This window comes from Pogona vitticeps, chromosome 5 (assembly GCF_051106095.1).
Source record: "Pogona vitticeps strain Pit_001003342236 chromosome 5, PviZW2.1, whole genome shotgun sequence".
Lineage (NCBI taxonomy): Eukaryota > Metazoa > Chordata > Lepidosauria > Squamata > Agamidae > Pogona > Pogona vitticeps.
The window spans coordinates 167,628,414-167,641,021 of record NC_135787.1 but is presented as its reverse complement, the minus strand read 5'-3'; the positions used below and the strand labels follow the sequence as shown (position 1 = coordinate 167,641,021).

Below are 12,608 nucleotides of genomic sequence, written 5' to 3'. Positions count from 1 at the left end.
CCATTCATTCACAACCATTCTTATTGTATTTTTAAGCATTTCTAGGCAGTCTGAATTTGCTGGATGCTGGAAATAGCCCAACACATAAGAACATTCCTAATGCTATGATATTGTAGTTTGTTGGGTGTGTTTGGATATTTCTGAGCATGCTAAGAGCTTACTTGACCAGCCAGAATTCATCTTCATGTAGTGGCAAAGGGGGAAAATGGGTTGTATTCACAGTTTATAACATTTCTTATTGCTCCCCATTTATGAAAATTGCTCATAATGGGAAACTAATGGTCAGACCCAAGTTTTATATAATCTTGTACTGTTCACTCTGTAGGAAAAATTAACACACCATATCAAGCATTAATAAGATTCTGTATACAGTATATCGTATCCTTGTTTGCCTTCATCTGCAGATCTGTCTTTCTCCGTTCTCTCTCCCTCTTCCACAATCTTTCTCCCACACTCTTTTCCCCTGAAAACAAGACATGTTTGAACAATTTACATGTTCAGGTTCATAAAATGGATGCAGGTGCTCCTCAACCTGGAATAGTGGCTGGATGTACATTATCTTAAAAGTTATAGCAGCCATTGGCACCAGTGTATAAAACGGAAAGCCACCTGGTTTAGTCGCTGGCTGGGGAGGTTTGTAGGAGCATTTTAGCCGGAAAAAGCCAGTTGGATATTTGCTGCTTTTGTTCAACATAGTAGGGACAAGTGAGAAGGAAAAGATTGAAGGAATACAAATGTATTTTGATCGTTTTACTGACAGAATGACTAGACACTGTTATTAATCCTATTTATGTCTCAACTCATCTTCAATAAGCTCAAGGTAAGGATACAAAATTATCTCCATTTTTATTTCATCCTCATAATAACCCTCTTAGGTAGCATAGCTTTGAAAAGTGTAACTGGTCCAAAGTCACCTGGAAAGCTTGATTGCTGAGTGAGTGATTAATCTAAATCTGGGTTTTCCCAATCATAGTCCAACCTCTAACCACTACACCAATCTGGATCACTTAGTAATTAGATCTGACAAGGGATTCTGAGGACTTTTTTTGATCAGCTTTGTATGATTCACCAGTTCCTGCTTTCCTCAGGGAGGAAAATTAGGCACAATGATTCATATCCAACTCATCTCATTTTAGATTTCTGTACCATGTTTATGGGGGGGGGGGTGACTGTCCTTAAAATTTGTTCAAACATTGTTTTCAATGAAAAAATGCATGAGCTAGACTTATGCTTGTAGACTTTTACTTTGTAAGCCACATCATACCACTCTCAGTTCAACTTCACTAGCCTCCAGTTTGTTTCCAGGCACAAAGCAAAGTACATGTTGTGACCTAAAAAAAATACTGAATAGTTTAGGGCCAAGGTACTTAGAATCATCATCAAAAGCCCTTCTAAGTTGCTAGAGATAGAAAACAGAGCCTTTTTGACAGCAGCACCTCAATCTCTGAAGTACCCCCTGTACTCAAGGAAACGGAGATTGATCTTAATTTCACTTTAGATAAATTGTACCCATTGTTTGATTCCATTGTATTTTTAATGGTTGCATGCTGTTTTAATTTGAGTATTCTTCTTATATGGTTCTATAGGGGAGCAACTAAGCTCCATATTTTAATGACACAGTATCCCAAGTCCATAGTATATGACAGGTGCAAGGTATACATCTGAAAACTAAATAAAATCCAGGCCACCAATTACTACTGTTTACTCTTGTTGCAAGGCCCTGCCCTTTTTTAACCAAGAGGAGAAATTGCCTCTTTCTACCATTCTCTGCCTTTCCCTGGTCTCCTCCTTCTGTATTTGTCCAGCTACTGATAGGACAGGCAAAGGTTATTTGCAGTGTGCTTTTTGAGTCTAGTTTCACTTTCCCTATCTATTTCTTTATCAGAAACCTGCTACTCCCTTAGTGGTAGTTTTAGAAGAGGTAGCCCTCTTAGTCTGTGCTAGTGTCACAGCCAAAAACAAAATAAAAAACAAAAGTTGTGGCACCATGAAGAGTAACGGCTACATTTCCGTGTGAGTTTTTGTGGAAAAGTCCACTTCTACAAAACTACTACTCTCAGACTTCTCTGCATTTCAGTTTAGCAGAAGACACTGAGAAAGTTCTGAAAGGTAAGCTGGGGGAGGGGGAATTGTCAGACTGCTAGAAGCCACTGGTAATGGTGTGGCTAAAAAATACTGTAAATAAATAAATGTGGGTTTTTTCATGGTGCTGGAGAATGAAACATACTATGAAAAGGGCAAGTAATTTGGTCTGGATCTCAGAGCAGCATTTTCCCTACTGGGGAAAGATATTGGTCAGCATTCTGCTGTGTTACATGGAAAGGCGATCACATAAGCATTTCTCCACCCACTTCAGCAACTTGATCAGTTGCACTACAGGAGACTTCCCAGAGGGAAAAATACTATATGTGATTAACCTTATACTCTGAATAGGGTAATAGCCATTATTATTTTTTAACTATTTACATTTATATTTCACCCTTTCTCCAATGAGCCCAAAGCAATGTACAGTATGTGCCTCTCCTCTTCCCTAATTTATCCTCGCAGCAACAGTCTTATGAGATAGAGCAGGGTGAAAGAAATTGGCTGTTCCAGTATTATTCAGTGAACTTTCACGAGCCTGCACATTTGGACCTTGATCTCCCTGGTTCCATATTGTAACTACTAATCCACTTTTGAATCAGTAGTACTTATGTTGACATTTTTGGAGGAATACGTGTTCTCTTCTAGAACATTATGAACTTGTGATTAAGATAATAGTGGTTATTTGAGCTTGATTGAGGGCAAAAAATCAATGATTTCTTCAAACATTAAATGTCTGTGGGCATTATCTGTTGCACATCAGGCTGCACAACTCAGCATGTGATGGGTATCATCCACAGGGAGATAGTTTTTAACGCAGGGGAATTTACCTCCAAAAGTTTCACCACTTGCATAAATGCACGACAGGATTTCAGCCAAATTATAATTCACGTATAAGAGTTTTGTAAATAAACTCACTATTTTGTCCTGAAATCATTTTATTTTGAGCAGAAACCCTGCCGTTTGCATAGAAAAATGTGTGCAAAAACCACTTTCATTAAATTATTACAGAAAGTAGTCTCAAAACATGGAAAACACACAATAGCTCCTCTAGTCTTGTCTGTTTGATATTTTTTTATTTCCGTTGTAAGAATGAAATAAGTGAATGTTTACATCCCCATATACAGTACTCATCCATAGCCCTCTTTTGCATCTGTGATTGGGAGTTTGTGGTACTTTAGGGAGCTCACTTTAAAGCAAGGGTCTCAAACATGCGGCCCGGGGGCCATTTGCGGCCCGCCGGATGATAGTTTGCAGCCCCTGCCTTGCCTGTCCCTCCAAAGCGCCCATGCGTCCTCTGCTGTCAAGAGTAAAATGAAGCTGGCAGACAGGCGGGCTGGCTGGCAGGCTGCAGTTTCGGATGGAGGGTGCAAGAGGTGCTGTCTTGGGAGAGAGCCAGCGAGCGAAGCGCGCTGTCTGCCCTTTTCCCCGAGCTGCCGCTGAGCGACGCCAGAGTGCGAAGCTCGCTCCCGGCCTATCCTCAAAGAGCGCCTCCAAGCCACGAACAGCAGCTGCTGCCACCACCGCCTCTTCCAGGGAAGCGGCTCTGTGGCTCTCTTCCTCTCTCAGCATCCCCAGCACTAGCCCGGCCAGTGGCCGCCTCAGCACCTGGTGGTGCTTCCTCCTCCTTCTCTTCGTCCTGCTTCAGCCACCTCGACTCTGGAGGCTGCCTGGGCTTGCCTTGCAAAGTTTGCTCCTCTGTTATGGTGGGGGTAGCTGCTGCCGCTGAGTGCACCTTTTTTTGAGGGGGGCCCTCAGAGGAAGGTTGCCGGACCTCCGAGTGTGTGTGTGTGTTTGTGCATGCATGCACACCTGCGCGCACTTGTGGGGGCCCCGCCCCATTCTGTTTAATTTCATGGGTACCGATGGGGGCTTTTCTCCTTTGGCAAGACGATTCTGTGAGGTTTTTTTAAAAAAAATTATGTTGTGCCCTCCTCCCCAGCCCCAGCTAGGTGGTCGCCGGCGCTCCCTCCCTTCTCTGCTTATTCGTCCTGCTGGTGGTGGTGGTGGTGGTGGTGGTAGTGAAGAAGGAGCCAGAGGGGGTCATGGCCGGCGACAAGGGCTCACGTGCCCCTCCTCCTCCTCCTCGGAGCCCCAGCCAGGCTAAGGAAACTACTGGGTGGCTTCCTCGGGTTCTTGCTCCGCTTGGCGGAAAATCTGATGCGGCCCAGCCTCACCCAGACTCTGCCTCCAGAGGCCCCCAGGTAAATTGAGTTTGAGACCCCTGCTTTAAAGTCACCACTTACTGGCCTGTATCGTACAGGAGCGTGTTGGCACTCTAGCTGCTGCTTTCGCTAAAACTGTTTCTGTCTAAGCAGCTGAAAAAATCTACCACCCCATAGAAATTCTCTTTTCAGGACCATTCAAAATACAGTTTTCATTCAACTGAATGTTACAATTTCCTCTTCTTTGCTTTTTCTTTCTTTCGTTGTTTAAATAGACAGCTTGTCCATTTTTGCTGCTTGAAGCTTTTCATGTGGATTTTATTTTTTTTAAAAAAAATTATCTACACATGGAAGTTCAGACAGAATGGAGAGACTGAATTACGGGTCACGTATGAACTTTGCACCGTCCAAATTGACCTGTGCCTGTCCATTCTTACTGCCTACACCGTTCACTGCTCAGGTGTTCTATAGGGAAAAGGTCAAGGCTGCCACGCTGCTCCTTTATGGTCCTCCATCTTTAAACTGTATTTGGACCCAAGAGCCCTTCAAACAGAGAGCTGACGGCCCTTGAAATGGAGGGTGAACCTTCATTAAGCAGGACATATATGGCCTCCTAACTCTAGGGGAAGATCTTTTGGAACTTTGGATCACAAACCCAAAGTCAGTCAAATCTGAATCTGCTGAAGAATCTTATCTGAAGCTGCAGCATTGACCTTGTTATTTACCTGCCTCTCCTCTTCAACACATGATTCTTCTCTGTATTTTAAAAACATTTTGCTTTCGTTGTACAGTCTTCATCTGCAATTAACTTTTCCCCCTCGGTTTGGTCCAAAGACCTCAGAAAGGAAATCAACAAAAACGCTCCAGCCGAGCTTGGAGAGTGGCTTACAGTTCCTAGGGGGTCCCTTGTGCCTCATAAGCCTCTTGCAGGTCCATAATTCTGCTTTTTGATGGTTGCTTCCCATGTATGACTTGAACCCCTTTTTCTCCCCCTTTACCGAGGATTACAGGATTAATTTCAGCTCAATTAATCTTTTATGAACCAAGTCCTTACACAAATCTATGCATAGCAAGAAGGAGAAGAAAGAGAATTGGGAGTGAGGGGAGTATTGCTGCCCTTTAAAAGATGTTTAAAATAATATTTATTCTGATGTTAGATTATCAACCATTTCTGGAAAAACAGAAACATCCAAATACCTGTTTGAGGTAAAGCGTTCTGTTCTGCAACACAGGAAAAGCAAAGCCTGTGTTGATGCTTTCCATTAACATCAACGATGTATCTTTGACATCCCTTTGAACAGTTTGTGATGCTGGTTTGCTGGTGATAACAATTCTGCCAACATAGAATTCCCTGACAGTATCCCAGAATGCACTTGGCTTACTTCTGGAAGCACCTAGGGACACCCAAAGTCAGCTCTGAGGCTGGCAGCTCTCGTCCCTTCTTTGCTGAACAGAAATGATAGGGAAGGAGGGGGGGGGACTGATTCTGGCGTACTTTGCAGAAAATGTAGTGTTGTGTGTTTTTTGGGGGGCGGGGTTGTTTCTACCTTTTTGTTTCAGCCTAGGGATGGGGTAAAAGGTACAAGGGGTAAAGGGGGATAAAAAGGGAGAAGGAGAACATACAATATACTGTCATAAAATCTTGTTATTCGTGTTACAATGTCTCGTCAATTTTCGGCCTTTCTATAGTTTGATTGCCCTTCTAGATTTCTGTTTACAGTTACCTCTTAGTTTAGTTCTATGTTTATCAAGTTCTGTCTGCTGACTCAAACCATTTCTATAGTAAATCCCATCATTCAGTTGCCTTTTGTATTGGACAGTCTTTCAATACATCTGATAAAATGTCCATCTCTGCTGCTTCCCAAATTTTCTCCAAAAGCAACTCTTGTTTCAGTATCTCCACTTTCGTCCAGTTCTTAGCATAGAGAATTCTGGCTGCTGTGACTAAATGTATAACTAGATAGCTCTTTGTTTTATCTATGTTAAAAAAATTCTAGGTTTAATGAAATATTGCAAAGCAATTTTTTTTGTAACAAAGTATGGGCTACTGTCCAGTACTGCTTCTCTACAAGTCCATCACATGTGGTTAAAACTTCCCTCTTGTGCTTTATGCTTCCAACAAACATTTGACACTTGCTAATCCTACATCTTTTAAATTACTTTCTCATTTGAGGCCAACAAAAGTTTATCAAATACTGTTAGTTCTGCATAGAAGCCCTCTATTTTATCTTTTGTATTCCTGGATTCCATTTGTGCTCTAGGCCACCAGTCTAAATATACGTATATTTTGCACCTCTAACTCTTCTTTGGACCTTAAATCACAATCCTTTTTTTAAATAAACCTTCATATCTTAACAATTTCATTTCTATCCTAAGATTGGGTTGTGTAAAGACCTCTCTATAGGTGATACCCAATATTGTATTTTTTGGTATATCTGCTGTGCAGTCTTTTTCCAAGTCCATAGTAGGGCTCTTCTTATCAAGTGAGTATTGAAACTTTTATGTTCTTTATCTTTTTAATCCCATGAAAAAGCATGCCATGCTAACTGCAGATCATGTCCTTCTAAATTAAGTAGCCTATCATTATCTAGGGTTATTAATTCCTTTATCCAAACTAATACACAGGCTCTTTAATATAGCATCCAATCTGGAAAACCAAAACTTGCTCTTTGTTTGGCATCTTGCATTGCTTTGATTTTGATTCTTGGTTTTTTACCTTGCTAGACAAATGTCATGATTATCTTATTAAGTTCTTGAAATAAAGACTGTTTTAATAAGAATAAAATTTTGGGTAAAATGTTCATTTTGATAGTTGCTATTCTTCCCATCAAGAACAGCTGTAGCTTATCCCATCTCTCCAAGCTTGTCTCTTTGATCAATTTCATTTACTTGTCTTTGAATAGTGCACTTGTTTTCTTTGTGATTTGAATTCCTAAGTATCTGGCTCTCTTCTCTTCTTGAAAGCTGGTCCTTCCTATTATTTTCAATTGTTCTTGATCTCCCATATGTTTAAAAAGTATTTTTATTTTCTTTTGATTTCTTTTCATTCCCACTATGTCACCAAAATTCGTCAGCATCTATATCAAATCATCAATTGAATCCACTGGATTCTCCAAGATAATAACTAGGTCCAACTGCTTCAGTGGGACTTCTCCTGGTCTCCCCTTTGGTCCTTCATCTTCTGAGGGCCCCCAGACCAGATTGTTCAAACTTTTCCTGGGAGCTTCTCCGGAAGCTGCTGGCAGCACCACAACAAGCCCCGCCTCTAGCACCCAAATAATGCAGTGTTGACCCACACGTTACTTAGGGTGGTTGAAATAGCTGGAGGAATGCCATCAACCTTGCACAACATTTTAGGCATTCTCATAGGTGTGCAAGATACTGTTCTTATAACTGGACTGCCTCCAATACTCATATTTATGGGATTTATTTTTTTTAAAAAAGATACTGGTGGCTGGCTCCTTTGTATTGATTGATTGATCAATCAATTGATGTTGTTATGTGCCATCAAACTAGAACTGACTTTTAGCAACCCTAATAGGATTTTCAAGATAAGTGAGGTATTTAGAGGTTTTACCAGTTTCTCCACCTCCCCTCATTGAATTTCTATGGCATTGCTGGGAAATCAAACCCAGGTCTCCTGAGTCCTAGTCCATTATTTATTTATTTATTTATTTATTTATTTATTTATTTATTTATTTATTTTATTGGACTTATATACCGCCCCATAGCGCTACAAGCACTCTCTGGGCAGTTTACAATTTAATTATACAGGCTACACATTGCCCCCCCCCCCAGCAAGCTGGGTACTCATTTTACCAACCTCGGAAGGATGGAAGGCTGAGTCAACCTTGAGCCGGCTACCTGGGATTTGAACCCCAGGTCGTGAGCACAGTTTTAGCTGCAGTACAGCGTTTTAAGCACACCACACTGGGTACCAGAGAGAGACAGAGAGAGAATTGGTAATTACATGTCGACAAGTCAATTCTGACTTATGACGCCCCTTTCCAGATATTGAGTATTTGGAAGTGGTTTACCATTAATCTCTTCTGGAGGTGTTCTGGGACTGTGCAGCTTGCCCAAGGCTATATAGTCTGGTTCTTCTCCTATAGGAGTGAAGGTGCTAAACTCCCACTCTTAATGAGATGATTCTCCATCTCACTGAACTCTCCAGTCAGCATATATAGATATCGATATATCAGATCACAACCTCAGCAGCTGCTATTGCAGAAGTGCTTACCTGGCTCCAATTAGCACATGGGCCTTATTTTAATGACCTCCAAATGAGCTGCTAGCAAAATTTCTCCTTAGGATATGTGTTAGAGAGGGCTAGTTCAGCGTGGTGGTTAGATTGCTGGTCTTGAGCTCAGAAAATCCAGGTTCAAATTCTCACTTTTCACTAAGCTTACTTATTTAACTAAACCCTGCACAGGGTGGATGTTAAAATAAAAGGCAGGGGGAAGAAACATGGATGCTTCCCTCAGATCCTTTGGAAAATGGTTCTTTGGGGAATTCTAGAAGTGGCAGTCCAAAAGGGAGATAATATGTGATGTTGGTCTGGTTTCTTCTTTCTATGTGCTAAATAAAAAAGGACAGAATATACTTCAGGTTTTAACCTATTTTACACTTCAATCCTGGAGCTCTGTTTCAGAAACACACAAACCTGAAGTATGTCTTGTAGAGTTCTTTTCTTTTCTCTTTTTTTAATGAACTGTTTTGATTTTTGACAGAAAAGAAGAAAACAGGCCCCAAGGTGAAATGGAAGATGAATATGAATATATTGTCTACTTTTTGCAAACATTTCCTGCCCAGAAAGAAGAGATTGAAAAGTGTATCAGATGCCTTCAGGAAGTGGCTGACAGCATTGACAAGATCCATAAGAACTGTACCATTGCCAGCCTCACCGCCAACTCAACAAGCGCCTCTTCTGGTGTCTTAAGTGTCATGGGATTGTTTCTGGCCCCTGTCACAGCAGGCGGAAGTTTGATCCTGACAGCTACCGGGATTGGCTTAGGAGCAGCAGCGGCAGTGACTGGCCTGTCCGCTACTTTATATGAAAGTGTCAGTAGATCAAAGGAAATTCAAAAAGCACAAGAGCTAATGAATGTGTGTGAGAAAAGCCTGAGAAAAGCACTACTTCCTGATGAAATAGATTTCAACCCTGAACCAGCCCTGGGTAATGGGGCCATGGGGGAAAACATCAAGCAGCTTGTTTCCAACATTGCTGGTCAAGCTCCTGACATGTGCAAAACTGTCAAGAGAATCAAATCTGTGAAAGGAATCAGAACAAATATCAAGGCCTGGCAAGTTGCTCGAAACAACCCTGGCCTGAAGGCTTTAGCCAAGCGAATGACGGCTGGAGGATCTACATCCCAGAGTACAATATGGGGGGCCAAGCGTGTCAACAAGGCCTTTGCAGGAACCACTCTTGCAATGACTAAAGGATCCAGAATGCTGAGTGCTGCATCCGCTGGGGTGTTCCTCCTCTTTGACGCCTATAGCATTGTCCAAGATGCTAAATGTTTAACCGAGGGAGCCAAGGCTGAAACAGCTGCAGAGATCAGAGAGAAGGCTAGCCAACTGGAAAAGGAACTGTACCATCTTCAGAAACTCTACGAGGAATTCAAAGACCTGGTGTGAGTAAAAAGAGACCAAAGAGCCAGAAAACATAGACATTTGTCATGTAATCATGTTACTATTTGGTCATAATAAATATAAAGGAGATATATAGATGGATATGGATTTGTCTGTATTTCTATCCTGCCTTCTCTCTCTCTCTGAAATAAGTTTAGTTGAATAAAAGTCGGCCTTTAAACATAAGCCAACCCAGTGAGTTTCATATCTCAGTGGAAACTGCTATCAGCCCACACTCTAACCACTAATATCCCCATTGAATGCAGCAGTCTAAAGACCACTTTGTAATCCAGAGGTAGATTTGATTCTTGCATCTTGTCCATACAGTATATTCTCTGGAGGAGATACAACTAATGTTCTCAACATGTGCCCATCTTGATGTATCCATCAGTTGCATCTTCGCCAGAGAATGCATAGACAAAATACAAGAATCAAATCTACCTATGGATTACATAGTGACGTGGTCTTTAGACTGCTACATTAACAAAACAGAGACAGGCACATGAGACATCTAATGTAATATTTCTTACAATGAACTTTTATTCCCTGAAAAGGCAGTGTATAAAATTACATTGAAGCTCTAAGACTTACACATAGTGTGACAACCAATTAGGAATAATTTTGATTCCTGTATCACCAACATTTCTCAGAGTACTACTGGTTATTTTAGATGCAAAAATGAAATCATTGAAGTTACGGCAACTAACTGAGACTAGCTAAGGAATTGCTTGTCATGTCTGTACCTCATTATGTACCTCATTATGACCTGGTACAGAAACAGCAGCTTGTTAATTAGTGACTGCTAAAAAGTTAGCATTCATGAAATGGAAATATATGATGATAAGATTCATACATGCCAAGTGAGGGGTTCTGCAGTCAGAAAAGCAAGTGCTAACACTCCTTAATACTCCTAAATTGCATGACTTCTTGATTACTGCACATGCTTTGTAAGGATTTGCTTGTGAAAAGAGATCAGAAAATTATTTTGAGTTTGTAAGCTATGCTTTGTTATCATTTGCAATTTAGTTTTGTTTGATGGAATTGGTTTTAACTGTTTGTAAACTGCCCAGAATAGTATTTCACCACTAATGGGTGTGTGTCTTTCTGTGGGTGTGGGTGTGGGTGTGGGTGTGGGTGTGGGTGTGGGTGTGTTTCTTAGCAATATCTAGCATGATCATATTGTTACATGTTTAAGTTCCATGATGTATTTTAGACACATGTGGATTATAATAGACAAAAGTCCATGGAAAAATAAATGTTTTACCTTAAAATTGCTGCAAAACATTGTTGTTGTTTCACATGGTGCAACTGACTAACTCCATGACATTATATATTATACTCAAACATATGTACATGAAAAGAAAACATTTGAGAATTCTCACCAGAACCTAAGTAAGTTTCATCCTATCATTAACCTTGGCTAGACCAGTCTTCACAAGAGATGTACTTTTTAAACATCACTGTGCAACTCCAAAATGGATGCACTAGATTATAGCAAAATCATACTTATTGTTACACATAAGTAAGTGTCTCAAGCATCAGAATATACCACAAAATCTATTGTCTACACCTAAGGTCTCTCATACTTTTTGCTCAGATCCATAAGATCAAAACTCATGAATATATAGCACACATTTCTTCATCTATAATATTCATTCAATAAGGTGAAAACACAAGTTGACAAGGGAAGAGTGGTACCCAGGAACAAGTTATTAAAAGACAGAACCAAAAGAGAAAATAATAGAACACCTGCCACTCCTAGCCAAGACCACTTACACCTGTCTAGAGCCGATTCGTGACAATAACACTTCCATCTCCCAGGTGCTGGACAGCAGACTTGTGCCTACTTGCGGACAGTTCCCCAGCCTTAAACAACTACTGACCCTCAACCGGCAATACAACATGGGTACCAGGTCAGAGACCAGATCCTACTGCAAACTAGAGGCCAACTGTGTCTCCCCATCTACTCTGCAGCAGCATGATAGGTCCAAAAAGTGTTATCCACTATATCAGGGGCTCATTCGCTTGTTAATGTTCTAGTGGCATTTATACCATTCTTTGCCAGCAATAACACTATTCAGTCTGCAACAGGCAAGCAAGACACAAGAGAATACATGGGTACAAAGCTAACATTGGGAATGGCAATGTGCAAAAACCCATGTAACAACATTTACACCTCCCAAGACACTCTGTCATTGATCTCATAGCGACAATTTTAGAAAAAAAGAAATTGCCTAAGAAGATTTGAAAGGGAAGCAGCTGAAGTGAGATATACCCATAAAGTGTATGTGCAGCTAATAAAATATTTTCTTTACCTCAGCACTTCAAAGACAAGTCTATTTTTTGTCTGTTAGCCAACTGAAAATGTACATTACCTAATTACTTTATTGCCAAGAGGTTTATGTAATCAACAATATCCCCTTTTACTCAGTCCCTCCCCCACAGCCGGATAAACTGTAGTCCCATGTGCTTAAGGAACTGAATTGTAAGCCATACTGAAATAAATTGGTCAGTCTTCGATGTGTGGCAACACTGGTGTTTCCTTTTGTGTTGTTAATCATATTGCTATGGTTACTCTCTGTAGAATATTAACAGACTACATCTTAACTGGGTAAATATAAGTTTCCCTCACAAATACTGCCTCTCTCCTCTAACCATTTCTCTGTCTTGTACCAAAGTAAAATTCCACTCTCCTTCTCAAATTCTCTGTGCTTCATTTTAAAGCAC

At 40.8% G+C, this 12,608-nt stretch overlaps 1 protein-coding gene across 3 annotated transcripts in view; it reads left to right on the top strand.

Annotated features, from left to right (window-relative positions):
• Window positions 1-12,111, top strand: part of LOC110075963 (apolipoprotein L5) — a 38,467-nt gene extending 26,356 nt beyond the window's left edge. Inside the window, exons 1-2 of one of the 3 annotated variants that reach the window (XM_020787715.3) lie at window positions 278-2,109; window positions 8,983-11,152. In XM_020787715.3, coding sequence (XP_020643374.3) covers window positions 9,006-9,887 — 882 coding nt within the window. In that variant the 5' untranslated portion in view covers window positions 278-2,109; window positions 8,983-9,005 and the 3' untranslated portion in view covers window positions 9,888-11,152. Of the gene's footprint in view, window positions 1-277; window positions 2,110-8,977 lie in introns of those variants that run through there. The other 2 variants (XM_020787714.3, XM_078376192.1) reach the window with 2 other exon arrangements.
• The last annotated feature ends 497 nt before the right edge of the window (window positions 12,112-12,608 follow it).